Source organism: Ciconia boyciana, chromosome 1 (assembly GCF_034638445.1).
Source record: "Ciconia boyciana chromosome 1, ASM3463844v1, whole genome shotgun sequence".
Taxonomy (NCBI): Eukaryota; Metazoa; Chordata; class Aves; order Ciconiiformes; family Ciconiidae; genus Ciconia; species Ciconia boyciana.
Window position 1 is genome coordinate 56,578,641 of NC_132934.1, and position 21,101 is coordinate 56,599,741.

At 54.8% G+C, this 21,101-nt stretch overlaps 1 protein-coding gene across 1 annotated transcript; it reads left to right on the top strand.

Annotated features, from left to right (window-relative positions):
* The first annotated feature begins 907 nt into the window (after positions 1-907).
* Positions 908-10,101, top strand: TOB2 (transducer of ERBB2, 2). Its single transcript, XM_072868209.1, has 2 exons — positions 908-1,227; positions 5,647-10,101. The coding sequence occupies exon 2, from the start codon at positions 5,733-5,735 to the stop codon at positions 6,753-6,755; it is 1,023 nt and encodes a 340-aa protein (XP_072724310.1). The 5' UTR covers positions 908-1,227; positions 5,647-5,732; the 3' UTR covers positions 6,756-10,101.
* Positions 10,102-21,101: the final 11,000 nt, after the last annotated feature.

A 21,101-nucleotide genomic window follows, 5' to 3' on the forward strand; every position in this document is an offset into this window, starting at 1 on the left:
ACAGGCGTGTGGAGACAAAGTAGTCCGCGGGTTCTGCGCCGCGGGGCGGCGAGCGCGGTGCCGGTGGGCGTGAGGCGCCCTCCCTGCCTCGGGGTGCTGGGGCACGGGGCCGTAGGGGCGGTTGTGCCTGCTCCTGCCCTCCCTGGGGTGACAGCGGCAGGCCTGCTTGGCCTTGTCCCGTTGTCCCGTGAGGAGATGTACCTGCCCCCCCCCCCCCCCGCGTCACAGGGCCGGGGGTCCCAAGGGGTTTGCCGTGAGGGAAGGAGCCGGTGTTGCCTGTTCTCCTCACACCCTTCTGGGCGCCTCACCCCCAAACTCCCTCGCCCGCGCTGCTAGCAGGGCTTCGGGGTTCCAGCACGGGAGTTCGTGAAGACTTTGCTGGGGTTGTGCAGGGGACTTGTCCCCTCGGGAGACCGAATTCCCCAGGGCCCCCGCATCCCAGGGCCGGCCCTCCCACGGAGCCGGGGCCTGACAGCACCAGGACCCCCCGGCCTGCTGTGGCGGCTGCTGCCAAGCACCCGTCCTGCGCGGAAGCGAGGAAAACGCCGGCCGGTTCCCATTCGGTCACCTCGCTGTGCTCCCCCCCCCCGGCCCCCGCCTCAGGCTAAGCCGCTTGGGGAAATCCTCGGGTCAATCCTCATCCCCGCTAAACCCGCTGCCCCTTCCTTCCCCTGGCGCCCAGAGTCGGGGCAGTCCCCGGTGCCACGCGGCTGGCAGCGCCCCCGGCCGCGGCTGTTGCACCGGCAGCGGAGGGAGAAAAGGGGAATTAAACCGTCCCCGTCCCCGGGGCGCTGCGGGCGGCGCGGCTGAGCGGGCGGCGAGGGGAGGGGGAAGTAGTCCCGGCCCGCCCTCCAGTGCCGCATCACGCTGGGCGGGAGCGCGGATCCCTGCGCGGGGTTGCTAAGGGTGAAAGTTTGCCGTGAGTTGGCTCACTTGGGGCCAGGGCGCGGGCGGCTCCGGGCCGGCGGGGCGAAGAGAGGCGGCGGCCACGACGACACAGGCACCGGCATCCGCACCCCCATCTCCGGGCGTCCCGCACCACCTCCGGCCCGCGCTGCAGCCCCCCGGGCCCGCCCCGCGGAAGAACCGCACCGCCGGGGATAAGGCGAGGGAGGGGACGGGACGGGGCAGAGACCCGCTCGCACCGCCCGGGCTCCGCCGGCAGCGCCCACGGCCCCTGCCCGCCGACAGCCGCCACCAGCCGCCGGCCCTGGAGCCGAGGACGAAGTAAGTGAGGCCGGGGGTGCTTCCCTCCCTCTCCCCCCTGCTCGGGCTGGGTCCTCCCAGCCCCCATCCCCTTTGTGGGCTCGGCCTGAGGGGGCTCATCGTCCCCTTCCCCGCCCGGGGGGGATAATTTATTCCTCCGTGGAGCGACTGTGCGGCTGCCGGTCCCCGGGGGGATTAATGGGGCTTCAAGGGAGCGGGGGGTGTGAAAGTCATTGGGTCGGTGACGCTTTGCAGTGCCCCAGTTCACCATTTTGTTCGGTGTCTTCCCCCCCCAGTCTGATGGGGGAACGGGGGCGGGGTGCGGCTCAGCCCCAGCAGCCGCCCCGAAAAGGGCAGGCTGGGCCCGGGGGCGGCGGCGGGCACCCTGGGCTGCCGGGGGAAGGGCGGGTGTCGCCGGGGTGTCTCCCTTCCCGCACAGCGGATCCAGCCCCCACGGGCTCCGGGGGGGAGAAGCCCGGCGACAACAAAGGCGCTGCTGGGGCTGGGCTGGGCGCCGCCGGCGGCCCCTCTCCCGGCGGAGGGACCCTGCCTCTCCCGTGAAGGCGGGGGGGCCCGTCCGAGGTGCCCTTCGCGGGCACGGCCGCCCCTGGGAAGGGGTCATGCGGCTGCGGAGGAAGGCCGGGCCTGGGTTTCCCTCGGGGGAGGGTGTTGGGGAGGGGCGGGGGTACTCACCCCCTCCCCACCACACCCCGGTCCTTTAGGCCTCGGGGGCCGCCGTGGTGCCCCGCCGGGTGTGCGGGGCCAGGAGCTCGCCCTTGGGGGGGACCTTTCCCCCGCTCCGTCGAAGGGCTCTTTTGGGGACCTTGTTTGCGACCCTGCGTGCCCCACCGGGGGGACGGGGACAGGTGGGGGGGGGGTGCGACGGACACGGGGCTTGTGGCCACCTGGGCTCCGTCCCGCAGCCGTGCGGCGGGGGGAGGCTGCTGTGGGGTGGGGACGCGCCTCCCCGTCCCTGCCGAGAGGGAGGGGAAGGGAAGGGAAGAAGGGGGCGGCTGCCCGCCGGTCCCGAGCGCCGGGCCGCGGGGCGTGTTCCCCGCCGTGGGCAGCGCCGGGGCGGGCGGGCCGCCAGGGCGCATGTGCCGTGGAAAATTTTGTGCCCTGCCCCGCCGAGCAAAGGGCCGGGCCGGCCGCGGGGCGCGACGGGAGGCGTAGGCCGGGGGCGAAGTAGGTCGCGGGGCGGGGAGGGCGAGGACTACAACTCCCAGGGTGCCCCGCGGGGGGAGGGGGAGGGCGGCCCACCTGTCTGGCCGGGTCACCAGAAATGGCCGCTCTCCCGGGGAGGGGTCGGCCGGCCGCTTGCCTCGGGTGCGTCCCCACAGGGCCTCTCGCCTCGAGTGGGGGAGCCCCTCCGCCGCCCGTGGGTGGGGGGAAGGCTGGAAGGGGGGCCCTTGTTCCGGACGGGTGTGGCCTGCTGTGGGACCACAGGTCGTCGTGGCAGCCGTCAGTTAAAGTCACTGGAAGCGCCGCTGGTGAGGGTGAGGCGGCAGCCGGCCGGTTCCCGGGGGGCCAGACCTCTCTCAGGAGCGTGGAGGGTTACTCGCAAGGTCACCCGCCGTGTTTGCGTAGCGAGGAGGAGAGGGCATCGTTCCCGTGTTTGCTCTCCTCTGATGCAAGTGATTGTTTGGCCTCTCCTTCAGCACGTCGGTGTGCTGATAGACGGGGGGTCTGAGGGGGCTCCTACGTTCCCTCCGCAGAGCAGAGGAGCAGCCCTTTGTTCCCTGCCGGCACCTCGGTGTTCTGCCCATGGTACAGTAAGCCTTTACTTTGGAAATGCTGTCAATGTGGGCAAGCCTCTATAGAAGCCTTGTCAAATACCTTTTACAATTGATACGTAGTTGTTTCTTGTCTTGGAGCTATGCTGCTTCAGCTGTTTTTTTTCTTCTTCTTCTTTTATTGCGATATTATCACATTTTGGTGCAGTAGAAAGAGATTGAGGGGGTCCTACAGGAGCACATCTTGCTGTGTCAACAGCCTGAGGAGTCAGTGGTATCTCTGACTTTTTGTGCCTTCTGCAAGTAACAGCTACATGCAGCTACCTTGGCAGCTGTTGGTATTATTAGGCTAATTAACTCATCTTTTTCATAGTCAAGGTACTGAGTATTCCCCTTTTAGGAAGGGGGAGTACTTCTTTAAGAAGAGAAAAAAGGAGGCAATGATTTATAATTGTATCTTCTCACTGTCTTCTGCAGAAGGTTGATGAGGGTGTGGGCTCCTCAAAGTATATTGAGGCATTTGTGTTGCAAATAGGGTGGTAACAAATTTTGGCCTTTGTTTCTTTCCCAGTCTGTAATTTCTGATTTCTTAATAGATTTTTGGATCTGGATTAGAATTTATCACATGAGATTAAAAGATTTACAAACTGGCCGTTCTCTTCCTGCTTAATTTGCTGGGATCCCAAGCTGTCCTCTCCCTCAGATGCCTTAAAGCCAAAGGAGCGAAAGGGCCCCATGTAATCCCCTCTTGAGGTAGTATGGGCCGTATAAGCTCTTGTTAACATTTAGGTGTGCTCTTTCAGGGTTTTGCTTTGTGCCGTTTTCTCTGGAAAAGGCTCTGTCTTTGTGCCAAGACTCTTGCCTTCTAAAAATGGCTTCTCCTTGCTGTTCTCTGAAAAACTCTGGTTGCTTATTTCTTTGGTGTTCATCTGTTCTTATTTGAACTTGGTCAGGTCTTGGTGACCTACCAAAAGTTGTTACACTGCAGTAATTCCTTAAAGCAGGTTTTAAAGGCAAGACTTCTTTTTCCATCCCCTTGTTTCTGTGGTTTTTTTGTTGCCGAGTCAAACCCAAAGGGGATTTCTTCCAGAACTGACCACCTTGTTGGCAGACTTGAGGTTTGGGATCTGCTTCTGGTTATCATCATCCTGAAGCCAAGCCTCTCTGAACTCAGACTAGTACAGAAAAAGCATAGAATGTGCACCCCCTTTTTTTGTAATAAAGCCTCAAAATACTTGAAGGTTTCTTCAAAATTTGTTTAATCCTTCTTGTCCACTAAACCAGGCCAAAGCAAACAAGTCTGGTCAGTTTTTTCTTCCTCCTGACCTAGGCCAGTGTGGATACCTGGTTGTGCTGCCGGGCCTCCCAGTTTTTCAGGGGAATGCTGACACCGTACGTTTGTACTCCATCCCCACCCCCAAATAATTGGCACAAGTTGTAAATGTTGGCTTGAGTGCTGCGTGAGAGCATCCCTGAAGCCCATTTTAGGAAGACTGTTGAACACAATGTGTCTGTTTGAGCAAGGTGAGGGCAGCTGAAGACAGAGAGGCCTCTGACTAAGCTGTCAATTAAAAACTGGATATTCTGCTTCCCCCTGGAGAGGCGTGGAGGCTACTGGAAGTGTGCTTCCTCTTAAAATATCTGTGGGATTCATTTTCTTTGGATGGGTGACAGAGCGTGGTGCTGACCTACCTGGGGTTTTTTGTACCCAGATGAACATTGTTTGCAAATCTGTGTATAATGGGAGAGTTGAGTGTTGTGGCTTTGCATTGTGCTTTTGTGGGTTCTCTCCATTTCAGAGACTTCCTAACGAGGGAAGGAAGGAGGATTACTTCAGTCTTTGGCAAGCAATTTCAGTTTTTATTAAGTAGGTACCTGATCCTGGCAGAGCTCATCTTCCCTCTGCGCAGGGATAAGCGATGTGAACTGTATTGGACAGGCTGTTGGCACGTGTGTGTGTTGTGACCCCACACATATTTCCTACCCCCCTCTCCTCCCCCAACTGAATTAAACTGGGATTTTAGGCTTGTAGCTAGGCAGAGCCTCAACTGGGTACACTTAATAAGATACGTGCCTGCCAGTCAAGGAGATAGTAAACACGAGCTGGCAGCTGGTGCCTCAGCACCCTCCCTTGCTCCTTCTCGTCCCTCCTGCGCTTGTGCCAGCAGGACATGGCACCCGGCACGACCACCCGGCCTCCTGGAGGAGAGGCTGGCCCTGCCGTTCTGACCGCAAGCAGGTCTCTGCACAAGCTGCTGAGCGAGTCACGAGGCTGTTCAGGTGGTGCGCTTATGTTCTGGAGTGGCTGGTGCAGGTGAGCCGTGCTGGAAGCAGACGAGTTGCCAGGACATAGGGAGGAGTGTTAGATGTGCTGAAATAGCTCTGCCAGAGCAGACAGTTGGCCTGCCGGGTTTCAGCAGTGGTACTTGGCAGCGAGGTGAGTATAATGTACATGCCTGTGCGCGGGTAGTAGTTACACCCTTATTTTTTCTGTAGAGGAGCAGGGAGACTCCTCCCTACCAGCATCTCTCTGTTTTGAGGGCCAGTAGATTTGGGGTGACTCTCCTAGAGAGCATCAATGCTTGTTACTGTTTGTGCAAACTGCTCATTCTGCTTTTGTTAATGAGAAAGCATGGCTGTTCATCTCAACAAGTGGAGAGTTGTTGTGTTTGCTCATCTTCATCCATCCTTTTCTTTCTTTCCCTAGGTCTGTTTGGAGCCAAATCTTGTCTATGCGTGTGTCATTTTGTCTCTTTTAATACACTGCCCTGACTTGCTTGCTGTGAAGGGAGTATGCATCTGGAGATCAAAGTTGCTCTTAACTTCATCATCTCATACTTGTACAACAAGCTTCCTCGGAGGCGGGCAGACCTGTTTGGTGAGGAGCTAGAGCGCCTGCTGAAGAAGAAATATGAGGGTCACTGGTACCCGGAGAAGCCTCTGAAGGGATCTGGCTATCGCTGTGTTCATATAGGGGAGACAGTGGATCCGGTGGTGGAGCTGGCAGCCAAGCGGAGTGGGCTGGCTGTGGAGGATGTGCGTGCCAATGTGCCAGAAGAGCTGAGTGTCTGGATCGATCCTTTTGAGGTTTCCTACCAGATCGGCGAGAAGGGCTCTGTTAAGGTCCTCTACCTGGATGACAGCGAGGGCTGCAGCGCCGTGGAGCTGGACAAAGAAATCAAGAGCAGCTTCAACCCTGACGCCCAGGTATTTGTCCCCATCGGCAGCCAGGACAACTCACTGTCCAACTCTCCATCCCCCTCCTTCGGCCAGTCACCTAGCCCCACCTTCATCCCTCGCTCTGCCCAGCCCATCACTTTCACCACTGCCACCTTTGCTGCCACAAAGTTTGGCTCTACCAAGATGAAGAAGAGCGGAGGAGCCGGAGGAGGGGGCGGTGGAGCAGGGGCTGGGCAGCAGCCGAGGATGGTCAGGTCTCCCACCACCAACCTGCTGAAGCACAAGGGTCTCTCCCTGTCTATGCACTCTCTGAACTTCGTCGGGAGCGCTGGGAGCCAAGCCCCACAGTCGCAGCTCTCCCCCAACGCCAAGGAGTTCGTTTACAGTGGCGGGTCGCCGGGAGCCAGCAGTCTCTTCTTCGATGGTGTTGCCAGTGAGAGCCAGGCCAGCAGCATCCCGCCGACATCGCAGTTCAACACCGGTACGGGTGGTACCTTTGATATGGCTCAGGTCTTCGGTGGCAGCACCAACAGCCTCTTTTTGGAGAAGTCTCCCTTTGTGGAAGGACTCAGCTACAACCTGAATGCCATGCAGTATCCAAGCCAGTCGTTCCAGCCTGTCGTCCTGGCCAACTGAACACAAGGAAGGAGAGTATTTGGGGGGGGAGGGTGGGGGTGGGGGAACAAGAACAAAACAAACAAAAAAGAGGGAGAGAAAAGAAAAATAGAAATATACAGAAAATATTCAAATCTTATAAATATAGCTTCTTGGGAAAAGAGAGAGCCCAGTGTTGTTGTGCTGTGCTGGCAACGCTCCTGAAGCACTGACTTGTTTTTTAACTCAGTCCCTGTGCTTTTTTCCTACTCACTTTTTTACTCCTTAAATGAGTCTTGGGATTTTTTTTGGTTTGTGTTCCCCCTTCCCCCACCCCAGCCCAGGACTGGTGCAAACATAGGTCACGATGCTCCTGATTCCCTGCACCCCTCCCAGCGCTGGACACAGGGTCCTTCCACCTGGGTGTAGGGATGTTGTCTTTGTACCACCTCGCTGGAGGAGGGATGGGGAGAGGATGAGTCGGTGTCAGTGGAGATACACACACTGTTGTTGTGTGCTAGCCAGAAATGGGTGGGTGAGCTTGCTTTCTGTTACAGCTCTGCATGTAGATGGAGAGCTTCTGCTGTGCCCACGGGCATAGACCATTGTGCAGTTGTTGCTCCAGGCTCTCCAGCCCAGGCTGGCGTCAACTGTTCTGTGTGCTGAAAAGCACTAACTCTTCTCTTTGACCATCTCCCAGCACGCAGCAGGGAGGGCAGAGCGTTACTGTGAAATGGCTTCTTCCTGCTCCCTTCCTCATCTGCACTTCCAGCCGCAGCTATGGGAGAACAGCGCTTTGAGTGACTCTGGTTATCATCCCCTTCTGCGTGTGAGCGAGGGGGCTTTTCTGTGCCCTCTTGGGGCCGGCTGGTCGGTCTGGGTGACAGCCCTGTGGTGTAGAAACACCACCCGCCTGTCCCTGCGGCTGGGGGAGGTGGCACTGAGCAAGGCGGCCCCACTTGGATCTTGCCCCCGCTTCCTGGACATTCTCCCCAGCAGCAGGGGCCAGCATCCACTGGTGGTCATCTGGGGCGGCCTCCTGGGTCTGAGTTCTCATTCCCTGCTGCGAATTCATCATATTGTCTCAGAGAGGGAGTTCCCTCTTTCCTTTTTTTTTTTTTTTTGAGAGGCAGCACTACTTTTGAGGAAGAGAAAGGGCTATGTTGTTGAAGCTGCTCTCTTGAGTGGTAGCATAAGGTTTTGTGCTTTCAGCCAGGTATACACATGACTAAATCCCCTCCCCTGCCCTTCTGGAGGAGTGGGAGGAGGTGGCTGATCTGGTGCAGAAGGGAAGCACCTAGCGTAAACTCATCATTCCAACCAGATCACATCAGCGCAGACGGTGGCAGGCTTAGAGCAGAGCAGGGATGGGCGCTCCGAAGGCGAGTGGCCGTCCCAGCATGTGAATGTACAGTGCCTCCCCGCTGCAGGGCCCGGATCTGGGAACGCCCCTGCAGCTTTCCCCAGGATGATATGCTGCAGTCAGGCGATAGTGGCTTCTCAGCTAGGTCGCTTCTGTGTCAGAGACTCCAAAACCCACCTTCACAGGAAGCCAAAGGAGGGCTGCTTCTTGCCCAGGCAGGGTGGAGGCTCTCTAGGTGGGAAGGAGGTCTCCTTGGAGGCTGTTGTGGGAGTATGGAAGCGTGCAAAAAGGAGAGAGGTGGAGATGATGAGACTCCAGTCTTTGAAGTTCTCAGTTTAAAAGAAAAATAAGCTTTTTGCTGCCTCCCAAACTTGAGGTTTGGTTTTCTTTTAATGATGTGTCTGGAGCACCCTCTGAAACCCACTTCTCCTGTATCTGTCGAACCAATGTGCTCTTTCAAGACATCCCTGTTTCAGGGGAGATGGGCTTGAACTCGTGCTTTTCCCACTCCCTTCCCTCGAGCTGAGATGAAGGCACTCCAGCCCTCTTGTAGTTGTGTTGCCAGTGAGCCTTTGCAGAGGTAATGGCCTGTCCCAGGGAGACTGCCACTGCCCGGAGCTCTTTAAGGAGGGTTTCCAGTGCACCCTTCCCCTTGCTGGGTGACTGGGGGAGGCACGGTCCCAACCTCGCACCCAGCATGGGTTCCCGAGCAGGCTGCTTGCCATCGAGCTATGACCAACGTGGCGGGTGGGCGAGGAGAGCGGAGCCCAGCTAGCTTCACCCAAACTGGCAGCCTCAACTGCAGGTTTCCAGACTAGGACAAGTTCTTGAGGAACAGCTGAGCTGTTGGGTTTCCCTTTTTTCTTCTTTTTGAACTCCCCACTTAGGGATGTTACCACTGCCACTCTGTCCTTCTCCCCAGGAGTGTGCTGCTGAGTGCCAGCCCACTTGCCACGCTGGACTGAGGGGTGTTCAGCCTGTGATTGCAGGACCCGATCCAGTTGCCCCCACTGTCCCCACATCTGGCAAAGCCACCTGTGAGCTGCTGCTGTGGGACAGTGTGCTCTCCTCTGGCACAGGGAGGGAGGGGAGAGGTGGGGATGCCCCATGGCCACCTGCTTATGCGTGTGAAGCTTTGATGCCGCTTTGCCCTGCCACACGTATTATACCTGCTTTAAAAATAGTGGTGTGAGTGGAAGGAGGAAAAGAGGAGGGACCAACCTCTTTGTATCTTAAAAGGAAAAAAGCGTGCTTCAGAAATGTTCCTCCAGCATCAGGCAGCAATGGAAACTAACGGCCTTTTCGGGTCTTTTCTAGTCTTGGATGTAGATGTTCAGCTTCAATTTTATTTTTTAAAAACCTGCACTAATTTACCTGGTTTCTTAGGAAGAGAAGAGAGAAATTTTTTTTTAACTTTTATTTTTTATGGGTTTGTGTTCTTTTTGTTGATGTCCGTTTGTATTGAATAATTTGCTACATTTGTAAAATGTAAGAGGTATATATAATATATGTATATTTCTAACGTAAAAAAACTGTAATTTTTTTCTTTTCAAGATTTTTTCTTAAAAAGAGGAGAGAAAAAAATATTTTTTCAGGAAAAAAACTTTAAAAAAAAAAGAAGTGGTGAAGATTCCTTTCTCCCCAGTCAGCCTCCCTCCTTTCCTTCCCACCCCTCTCTGAAGAGTGAATCAACAGTTGCCTTGTGGGAGAGAATGAGTGAAAGAGGACAGAAGTCTGTATGTCTCCGAGCGGAGGGTTTCTGTGTGTGCTCTGCTTGGGTTTCTTTCTGAGAAGGGGGCTACTGAGAGGGGGAACCAGGGAGTTGCTGTCTTTTTTTTCTTTTTTTTTTCTTTAGCAAAGGAGGAATACAATCAGAGTTTTGTATTCAGAATGTTGTGCAATATTTTGGAACGGGACATTGGTGTGTCTAGAGATTTAGTTAAAAACAAAAAAAACAAAGGTTGATCAAATCTGTACAGTTTCTATTGTTCCAGATTTTTTTAAGTTTGTATTAAAAGCATGATATAATAACTGGTTGTCATGTGGTGTGTGCTTGGTGGGGAGAGAACACCTCTGCTGTGCCTGTTCCTGGGCGAGGAGGGACGTGGCTGCCTTCCCTGCCTGCCTTTGGATGAATCGGTGCTTGTCATCTCCTCGCAGGCAAGGTCACTGGTTTGCAGTGCGCTTGGCGGAGGTTTCGTTGCATTAGGAATAGCCTGGTGATGCCCAGGCTTGTGCAACACGGTGAGGGCAGCTGTCTCCCTGACCTCTTGTGCTGCCAAGAATAGCAGGGGCATAGGAAAAAGCGGCGGTGTGCCTGGCCTTCCCCTGTCCTGCTGTGATTCAGCTCCCCGGGGTGGGGGGGAGAGCTGGCCCTCCTCCATGGGGGCAAGGGGGGAGCGGGACACTTTGCCTTTGGTGCGTGGTGCCTCAGGGGCCTTCAGTCGATCAGCAGAGTTCCTAAAATACCCGGCTTCTGCTGCAGCTTGCCAGCACCTGCAGGGCTGGGCTGGGCTGGGATCTGTCTGCTGTCATTGCATGGGGTAGATGAAGCCTTCCCAGGCGGTCGTTCCTGCAGAGGGTTGATTTCTGCTTGAGGGTTGATTTCTCTCCCCTCTGTACAAACCAGTTTGGGTTTATCCTGGGGCATCTGGGGTACTTGATAAGCAAAGGAAGCCTCAAGGTGTGTGTGCAGGCCGTGCCCTCCCTGCTGTGAATGCTCAGCCAGGGTGACTTCTCATAGCAGGGTGGGCTTGAGGCTGGGTATGAGAACAAGCAGTGATTATGAGGGTCTGATTTTGTTTCCCTCTTCTTTCTAACCTCTCATTGCTCAGCTGTAATCAGAATTTCTGCCAGAGGGATCTGCTCCTTTTTAGCAAAACGAGATGAGATGGCCCCTCTGTGCTGAAGAAGATGCTGAAATGCCTGTCCCACCCCATATGTGCTGGGTGGCTGTGTGACCCAGCTTCCCCAGCCCCACCGTGCTCCTGCTGCCTCCTGCTTGAGGCGTGGCTCGCAGCTCCCCACACCGCCTCCTTAAAAAGCTGTTGAAGGGAGCTGCTCTGAATGTATGTGAGGAAACCAAATGTGGAGCTGGTACAGGCTGCTGGCTCCCACTAGCATCCTTACCCATGCTCCCTCAGCCCCTCTAGCCTGAATTTCTTCCTGGAAGAGCTTGGGCTGCTTGGCCCTTGGCTTTGCAAGCCCTGGGAGCTAGGCTGCTGCTCGTGCCTGCTGCACGCTATGTGACTATCACACTCTGCTAAGCAACAAAACTATTTTTTCCCCCTTTGTGTCTCAAACCCCTTGTAATCATTTATCTAAAGCACACACAGATGCTTGCCCTTAGACATGTTTCTGGAAATGGAAAATCGAGGGCAAGTATGTGCCTTCCTGATCCTTGCCCTGCATTTGCTTGGTTGTGATGCAGGGAGGCACGGAGCCTTTCCCTTTTTGGGCACAGGTACGCCGAGCGATAGGGCCTGGAGTTAGTTTACAGCTGATAGCTGCGCAGTCCTGGGTAGGGATTAGGGAAAAGGTTTAGTAGAGCCTTGTTCCTTGTGAGGTGCTTGCCCCTGTGCTGTCTCAGGGAGCTGGAAGGGTGTGGAGGGGTGAAACACCCCCCTGGAAGCGACGCGCAGGGGTGGGGATCTGCCCTCTGTCAGCCTTCAGAGAGGAAAGGAGGTGCCAGAGCCCTGCGCTTGGCTGGTGCGGGTGGTGCCTGGGTGTGGGAATATTTGCCTGGTCTTTGGGCAGTGACGAGTTGGTCCCCGAATAGGGTGCTCCAGCAAGGCATGTCAACAAGATGGGACTTGTCTCCTGAAACCTCCAAAGTGAGGGGCGTGGGGGTGTTGTTTAGACACTCGTCACAGGGGACTCCGTTATTATGAAGGAAACATGCAACTTGAGTCACCGAGCGGGCGGGCTCCCACCTGAAAGGAGGAGACAGCTTGCGTAGAAAATGTCATGCTTCAGCCTTGGGCTTTTCAGTCTGTGACAGCAGTTTCTGACATGCATTGGGCTGTTCTGGGAGAGGGAAGGGGCTGGTGCCCGGAGGAAAGCCTTATGCAAGCGTGAAAAGCCGTCTGTAAGGTGGCTGCGCCCTGGACTGTGTTTTAAATACAGGCCCAACAAAACAGCCCGAGTTTGGTCTGGCAGGAGAGCATCTCCCGGTGCCCCAGAGCTTCCCGGAGACTTGGGATTATTGGGATTGAGTAACACATGGCGCAGGCGCCGCTGACAGCAGGTGCCTCCCCGTGCCCCGGCACTTGCCGACGTGCCAGGACCGAGAGGTGGAAAAACACCAGGGGGAGGACCGGGACCCGCCGAGTCCTTGGCGTCCCCGAGGAGTGCTCCTGCCAATGCCACCTGCTCCCTGCTCACGTGGCTGCAGCCCCGGGTGCTGCCCGCGGCCCCGGCGGGTGCAAGGGGTGAGGCTGACGCCACAGTCGCAGAGGGACAGCCAGGTCTTCCCACCCTGCGTGCGTCCTCTGCGGGAACGCAAGCACCAGCCCAGAGGCAGGTTGTGGCCAAGGTTAGCTGCCTGCCCAAACCTTGTGCTTTTTCCTTGGGTTTCTATGGCCGGGCTCCAATTCAAACATGGCCGGGAACATGCTCACCCCAGCCCTTGCAGAGCTGTTCTTCCACTGTCCCCCCTGCCGCCGCTTGCGTTGTCACCTCCAGAAACTTGGTCTGCTTTTTATAAAGCTGTTGAAGAGCGAAGCTTTCACTCCCTGCCCCCAAGACGCCTCGGTGAAGGCTAAGCCCCGGCCAGCACGCGTGGTGCTTTTGAGTCGTAGTGAAGGGCCAATTTGCACGACGGCCAATTTGTGTGCGGCCATTGCCAGCGGCAAAAGTGACTCCAGCATGGTAAGTGTGTGTGCCGGGGAGGGACACATGATTTTTTTTTCCCCAAGAAGCTCTCAGAGGCACGGCAGCGGGTTAGGAAAAGGAGATCTCTGTGAAGGAGTTTCAGGGTCAAATTTTGCTGCTTTGCCTTGAGGAGGGGCAGGGAATGGTGCAGGTGGAGGCATGGGGGAACTCGCTCCTTCTTCACCGAATGTCGAGGAGGCAAGTGTGGTCCCCGTGTTATTCCGCAGTTGTTGAGACCTAGTTGAGGGGTTTTTTTGCTTATTTTTGTTGGCCTTTGCAGCCTGCTGCACTGCCTGCGCAGCCTGACTGCTGAAGGAAGCAGATCCCCAGGAGGGAGCATGTCCCTCCCACTTGGCAGGGTGTTTCCACCAAGGACAAAGTTTTCCTTCGAGTGAATCAGACAGAAACTGCTTGCAGAAGGTGCAGCTGGGGCTTTCATCAGAAAAAAAAACAAACCCAAAATAATCCACACAAGGTGATGTGCAGGGAGGGCAACGGGCAATGTTGCTGCAGCAGGACATGCTTCTTCCATGGGCCTCACTTTGCCCACAAAGCTTGGTGAATTCACACAAGGGCCAATTCCAGCTTCCCTCAGCAACAGGCGCTTTTGCATTTCCTGATCTTCCTGCGGTCAGGTTCGGCGTCAACATGTGCTGCTCTGGGCTCCCGCAGAGGCCTGAGCGACGTCACAGCAGGCCCTGGGCGCCTTTCCAAAATCTGCCGAGGTCACCCTCTGTCCCTGCCTCTGCCCAGCATCGCTGTGCAGCGCCTGGCTGCAGCCGGGAGGACACACTGGTGTCACCCACGGAGCCTGCCGCCTGCCAAAGCGGCAGCGCTCGCACAATGCACGGGGCAAGTGAGAGACCATGGGCACGCAGGAAAACTGGGGGGAACCAAAGAGACCTCATCTGCTGGCAGAGCGCTGGGGTTTGCATCCTTGGGGGGGGACAGACTGGCAACACAGCAGAGAACACGGGGGAAAGGAGCAGCAGAGATGTCTGAAAGACCACGAACGCAAGCCAGGGAAGAACTGAGGAGCAGAGGGAAGGAGGACAGCACCCTGGGGACATCCGAGGTGTTTACACAGAGGTGCAAACGTTGCAGTGGGGCAAGGGAGGCTAGAACTCCCCTCTTCCCTTCACCACCCAGTGAAACAGTGCGTGTTCCTGGTGACCCAACATGGGCAGCAGCTGCACAGGCCTCCTTCCTGGCTGGCACAGCCCAACGTAACCTCCCCGTCCCCACCTGGGTCCCTGCTTGTCACACTCTCCTGCACGATCATCCTCTGACTCTTCCTCTGGGCTGGTCCCGACACGGTGGTTCCCCTCTGAGGACACGGCCAGCTCTCGCAGCGTGCCCGTGAGTCACAGCGCTGTCATTGCCTCCAGCGCAGACATGGAGACGTGGAGGCTCAGGGAGGGGCCGTGGCTTCACCATGCTCATGGGGAGCATAAGCGCTGCGGCCGGCACCCATCGGTCTCTCCTGCCGCCTCACGCTGACCCCACCAGCACCAGGAGCTGCCCCGAGTGCGAAAGGAGGTGATGCAGAGGGAGGGGATGGAGACAGTCCAGGGGAGGACAGCTTATCCCTTGCAGCCACACCATTGCCAGCCATCCACTGAGGAAGGGAAAGGACTTGACAAACCCAGATGAAAATAGGATTCAACAAAATAAACCCAGAAAGAGCACGGGTGGCCTGTGATGCCCCGAGGCAGAGCCGAAGGTGCCCAGCGCTGCTGAGGAGCGCAGTCTCACTGTGTAAGCTGTCGCTGTTGGACAGGGCATTGAACTCTATAAACTACAGCCTAAGTGCTAACACATCAGCACAGGCAACCACAAATTGCTGATTTTTGGAAACGTAAGCAAAGAAACTTTCCTATATTCCAGATTATAAATCACAGCACAGAACAAGTGTATAAAACCATGCAAGAGAGACCTCACTTGGTCCTTCAAACTAGAAACTTGGCCATTGAGACTAACTGGTCGATACAAAGCCAGCTAAGAAAGACTATTTTATTCCGGTAAGACCTTATTTTTAATCTTGGAGTTATTCTCTTCTCCAAAGGCACAGTAGTCTTTGAAAAATATTATTTTCCTCCATGGAGATACTTGTTCTTGGAATTTTTTGAGCAACCAGTGCACATAAGTAGAAACCTTCCCAAAGTCAGTGGTTACAGAGGTGGTAGTGGGGACTACAATAGCTCCATAACAAGGAGAGAATAATACAGCATCTAACCAGCATGTACTCCATCAAAGTCATATTAGACCGGTATTTATTGCAGGAGAAAGCCACTGACCACATCTCTTTGTCATACAGATAGTCAGCACACAGACAACATCACAGCTGAGGAGATTTTCCTACTTTATATTTTTAATAAAAAACTCCAGGCTTCCCAATGTGCACCTTAAAATGCTACGAAGGGACCTGAGTCCATCCAAACTTGGCCCCAGTGTTTTATATCATGGCGTGCCTGAGACTGAAGCACTGACTCCTCTGAGCACACAGAGTAACTGCTAAGAGCTGCTGCATGGACCCGTGGGTCTTCCAGCAGCACCCGATTGATCTCTGCTCCGTCACTGAGCTTCCCTGGAAAGCAGGATGAACTGGTTGAACGAGGTCCTCTGAGGACCACAACACTAATCTGCAAAGCATCACTAGGAAGTGGAGGTCTGTGTTAGTAACTGTGTGCTGACCCTTCCCTTGCCTGGCCAGTAGAGCTTCATAGTACAGAACCGGCTGGGGCTGGACATCTTCCTTTAACATACCTGGAGTGTCCTGCAAAGTTGCGCAAGCATCTTCCCTAGAGCTGCTCTCCCCATGTAGGGCTGCAAGAGCTGGTGGGAGCTGCCCATTACCATGAGGAAGCCACAAAAGCAAGACCACAGCACCCCATTGGAGAAGCCCATGTCGCCTCAGTGGTGCAGCAAAGCTTCCCGCAAAAGGTTGAAGGTGCCTTTCGGCTTCCACAGCCTGGGAGGTAAAAGGGGGGGTCGCTCTGTCTGCCTGGTTGAAAAACCATATTGATTTTATCCAGTGTGATCTCGACAGAATTGGGTACAGGGAGCTGGCTATGATCTCCCAAAAAAACCCCCACACCTCCCCAGGTATTTTTCTGTGATACAATTCTGTTGAGGAAGGTACGATTAGTGAGGGTACCCCCATTTACTTCACTGTCTTTAATTTTGCCCTCTCCCTTCAAGGTCTGCAAACAGAAAAGAGTCTCCATTGCAGGCTGTGCCATGGCCCTGCCAGCCGAATACACAGAGAGCTCTTCCTCTCCTCCTGTGCCTGGTGAGGCTGTTGGCCACCCTCTTCACCTGAAGATATTGGTGGGGGAATTAGTAACTGCTGCTCCTGGAGGGAGCCATGCTTCCTCCTGGAGGTAATTGTCACTTGGCAGGGTCTTACTCATCTTGTGGTGGCAGTGGCTGGCTTTCCAGGCTCTGCCACCAGCAAAGCAGGCTGCAGGGCCATGGCTCTTCACCTCTCAGCCACTCAAAAGCCTCCTGCCCTGAGGCACAGCCAGCTTCACTCCTGCCTGGAGCCTGCCCTGCCAAAGCATTTGCTTGTGCTGTGTTCTTCACACCTTGCCAAGCAAAGCAGGTTGGACCTCAGGGAGTTAAACACTCACACTGGCCCGCAGCTGAGTCTGCTCTCCCTTGTGGATGCTCTTCACCAAGCAGACTAGAAAGGAAGGATGCAACTGCATCTCTATAATGTTTGCCGTTACATGCACCTGCTGCAGAGGCTATAGGAAGACCCCAAGAGTGTGGAAGGGTTTCCCAGCTCTCTGAGACCAGCTAATGCCACCATGGGTGCTGGTACTCCCCAGGTGGGAACTCATCCACCTCTGGAATTTGGGAAGCATCCTTCTCTAGAGCCCCAGCCTTCTCCTCTTCTTTGCCTCTCTATCTTCCTTGCTCCAGTGGATTATTTTCCCTGAATACTGTGGTCTGGTCCTGGGAGCAAACAGCAGCCAGCAGCAGAGAACAAGGGAGAGTTCTGCCACCAGTGAGCAGCCATATCTCTCCCCATAGTCCCTTTGCCTCCTGCTGGACCAATCCTCCCGTGCCATTCACCTGTGATCGGCTGGTTCCTTTTTTTCCGCCCTCCACAGCTCCTCCTGGTCTTCTCCACTCCTCACACATGCCCTGCCTGGCTGGTAACAGCTGCCCTCCGTGTAGCAACACAGAATTTGCAAAAATATCTGCATGGCACGTAGCTGCGGGAGCTCGTCCCTGCATTGTAGCGCAGGGGGCTTCAAGCACAGTGAGAGCGCTGGCTGCCCACTGGCACATCTTGGAGCAGTTGGCTTGGCTGGCAGAGGCGTCCCAGCGCTGTAGCGCTGCTGCAATAGCCCAATTAGTAGTTCAGGTGTTGCCACAGTCTTTGGCTATGGCCCAAGAGCTAATGACAGAGCAGGTGGCAGATGTGAGGATTGCAGAAGCGTGGCTGGAGATGAGGGGAGCTCGTTCTGAACAGCTTGTTGAGACCAGTCTCTGCTGACCAGCTGGGACGATGGGTTTTGCAAGGTGGATTCTTGCTTTGTGGAAGTCTCCAAAACACCCTTCAGCCTTTGAAGGATGCTGCAGCTGCATTTAGCTCTGCCACCCCTCCCAGGATGTCCAAAATTATCTTGGGATTACTGGGGTGACCATACCCATGACCACTGGTTTACAGCAGCAGGAAAACTCATTAAACCCCAAAGGTGTTTAATCAGAAGCAAAGTGGCAATGGGGCATTGACACACCATGCATGTTGATGCAATATGATGGACATAAATGTCATTGTCTGATGAAAGACAGCTTTGTATTACCGAATTCCTGTGCTGTGTGTCTACCACAAATGGCCTGAGGCACTTGGGAACTACTGACCCCAAAGCAAACCTATGGAGGGAAGCTGGGAGGGAGGAGAGGCTGAAGAGTGGCAGTGGAAACTGTAGAAGCATACAGGCAGTGCAGCAAAGAACGTGCAACTTGACACGCAGCAAGAGCTTGAGGAGATTTTTCCAAGCAGGTTGAAGAACTGGTTAAAAAGAGGCTTAGAGCTATGACCAAAGAAGCTGTTGATGCAGTTTGACTCCCGCTGTGCTTACAGAAGCAGGAGTTTGTATATTCTTTGGAGGCAAACAGGATTATGTCAAACTACCTAATGCCATCATTCAGTTCGCTTACTAATGGAAACATTGAGTATGGGCTAATTGCTTAAGCCAAAAGGGAGGCAGGTTTTTGTGATCACCGCGCTGCGTTATCTATGAGTACAAACTGCTCCTGTAGAGCTCTGTATAAAGCAGGAGTATTGATGCAGCTCTGCTTGCTTACGCACACAGAGGAGTCAGGGAACAGGGACCCTCTGAATCTTCTCTGTCCCAAGCTCTTGTCATTGCTGTCCTTCCCCAGGGCCTGCTTCTGCTTCTGTCGCGCTCAATATCAGAGTTGACTTCAGTGGGAGCATTACAGGCCCTCAGGTGTCAGCCCCCAAGTGGGCTGCGAAGAAAAGGGGTCAAAAGGTCTGCTCTTGGGTCTCTGTCCACTACATTGATGCTTTTTTCCTCCAATGGCTCCAAAAACACCTTCAAGACCACCCATTGCTGCTGAAATACAGCCCCATCTTGAAAAGAGCTGTGTGGCAGTGGGTGTCAGGGCAGTCATTTTGTACTAATAACAATAATTTTGTACTAATACCATGTTGCAGTAGGGAAGACAGAAATGACTAATTAAAATGTTGGGGAGATAGTCAAGTCATGAGAGCATTACTCAAGTGCAATTTAGCTGGGAAGCTGCAATTCACAGCTCTGCTATTACAAAAATACCACAGGACTTAATTCACCAGACATCGTCGTCAAGGTATCAGGTTATCATCCCACCTGAAAGCAGCTCCAGGCTACCCATCACCAAGCCCAGGCATCGATTCAGAGCCATCCACAGAGCACAGCCCTGGCTCCCAAGTGTTCGATGCCATTTCCAGCAACCATAATTTTTTCTGGCCTAATACCAGGCAGGCCCAAGATGTCTCAGCTTGCAAAGAGGATTGTAGCTCAGTGTGGTCTTACTCAAGATCAGGATAAGACTATCATCAATGGGAAGCAGAATCCCAAAGCCCTACTGTTCCTCATGTAAATACTTCTTCATGCCCTGTATCATTTTGCAACTGTTAGTCTCTGTCCTGACCCCTCTCCAGCTCCTCTAATGAAGACAAGGATGAAGAAACTACTTCAAAGTGAAGGGAGAGACCCGAGAGAACAGCTTGGTGCTTGTTAGCTGGGGGTCAGGACAGGCTCAAAGTGGACTCTACGCAGCCCCTGAGTGCGTCCCATCACTGCAGTGAAGGTCCCAAGGTGTGCAGGGGCCTGTGGCACACGGACTTCAGGCAGTGGAGAGAAGACATGCAATAAAAACATCAGCCTTTACGGGCCTGATGTAGATTAACAGGAGAGCTGGTGCATGAAGCACCTGGTTTTAGCAGCTACTATCCCTCCCCTGCTGTGTCAGACTCTGCTTTTACAGCTGTAGCAACAAGTAGCGGAGGTCTAGTGTGGTGGAGCTGCGTAGGAGGAGGGCTTAGCTGGGAGAGGTTTGAGCTGCAGATGGGCTTGGAGCCCACAGCCTCGGGTAGAAATGGTGTTTGGGGCTGTAATATGGTTTGTAGGAGTTGCAGAGCTCTTTTATTGGCAGCTTCGGCACTGCTTTGGCTCGTGGCCACCACTGACTGGTGAATGAAGGGGGAGAGAGATGAGGCAGTGGGGGGGAGAGGGAAAAGGACAAGGAAGAGGACAGAGCAAAAGAAATGCAAAGATCAAAGTCTAGCCAAGAGAAAAATTAAGCGTAGAAAGCAAAGGAGATGGAAGGAGGGAGAATCAAGGAGTAACACAAAGGGAGAGATGGAAGAGAGACAGCAGCCCTCCAACAGGCCAGAAAAGGGAGGCAGGAAGGAGCTGGGCGTGGAGAGGACGACAGCTCCCAATACCTGGCACATTTCTTCCCTGCTGTTGCTATCTTGGAAAGGATGAGCCTGTTTTTTTTCCAGAAATGCTTAATGAGCAATTAGCACAAATACCTTCCCTGATACCTTTTGTGATGCTTTGAAGTTAAATGACCTATGTTACAGGAGAGAAAAGTGATCCTGTGTAGGCTCAAGGAATCATCGCACCCCTGTGAAAAAGACCCTCCCTGAGAGGTTAATGCGCAAGAGGCAGCAGAAGCAGCCAGGGAAGGGCTGTTTTGGTCCCAGGAGGCCCGGTCCAAAGGAAGGGAAAGCTGTGGACGCATCCTGGCAGCTCGGTGCCCTGCAACCAGTGAGAGCAGCCCTGTACTTTCACTGCCCCAGACTGGGAAATCACAGGCGCTTCCCCTGCCCTGGGCCAGAGAAAATCACTTTCGCAAGGAAACACAGCTGAGAGCTTACGTCTAGCTGGTCTGCACGTGGTCCTCCTGCAAAACTCTGCTTTGCTCTTTCAGCTCCTCACCGCTGACTGCCAATGCGGATGTCACGCTCACCAGTGACCCCTCACTTTCCATATGCTAGAAATGCCTGGTGTCACCTCAGCTTGGCCAGCAGCACTCCCTCAAACCTCCTGCCAGGACACGAGGCTTACTACCTCTCCTCAGTGGGGCAGGACGGGGTGGCTGTGGCGAGGCTCAGCCTAAGCACGGTGTGTGCCTGGGACCTCAGTTGGTGCCAGCGGAATGCAGGGGGAGAATGAGCTTCCCTGAGCCTGAATTCATTCATAGGCCAGCGGCCTCACAGCAGGTCCGGCTGAGTGATGCAGAGCCAGGAAGGACATACAGTGGGACTTACTCATTGCTCTGGGATGTCAGTCCTAATGGAAAACAGCAGGGAGTTGTTAGAATATGCCATAAATATTTACTAGCTAAGACATCAATTTCCCCAACAGTTGTTAGAAGTCCGTAGCTGCCTGAAGTTTCAGGATTGGACTCTGGCTGCTGCTCCAGCACCAGGAGAACCCAAGCATCATCCCAGTACCATGCTGGTGGCTCCAGGTCATGCCTCCCGTGCAGCAGGTGGCTGCATGGCTGCCAAACCAGCCCCAGGCCTGCTGAGCCCCCAGGTGACAAATTGGTCACCTCCTGTGAAGCATGGTTGGTTTGTGGTTATGGAAATAGCTCAGCATTGCTTGAGCCTGGGCTGAGCT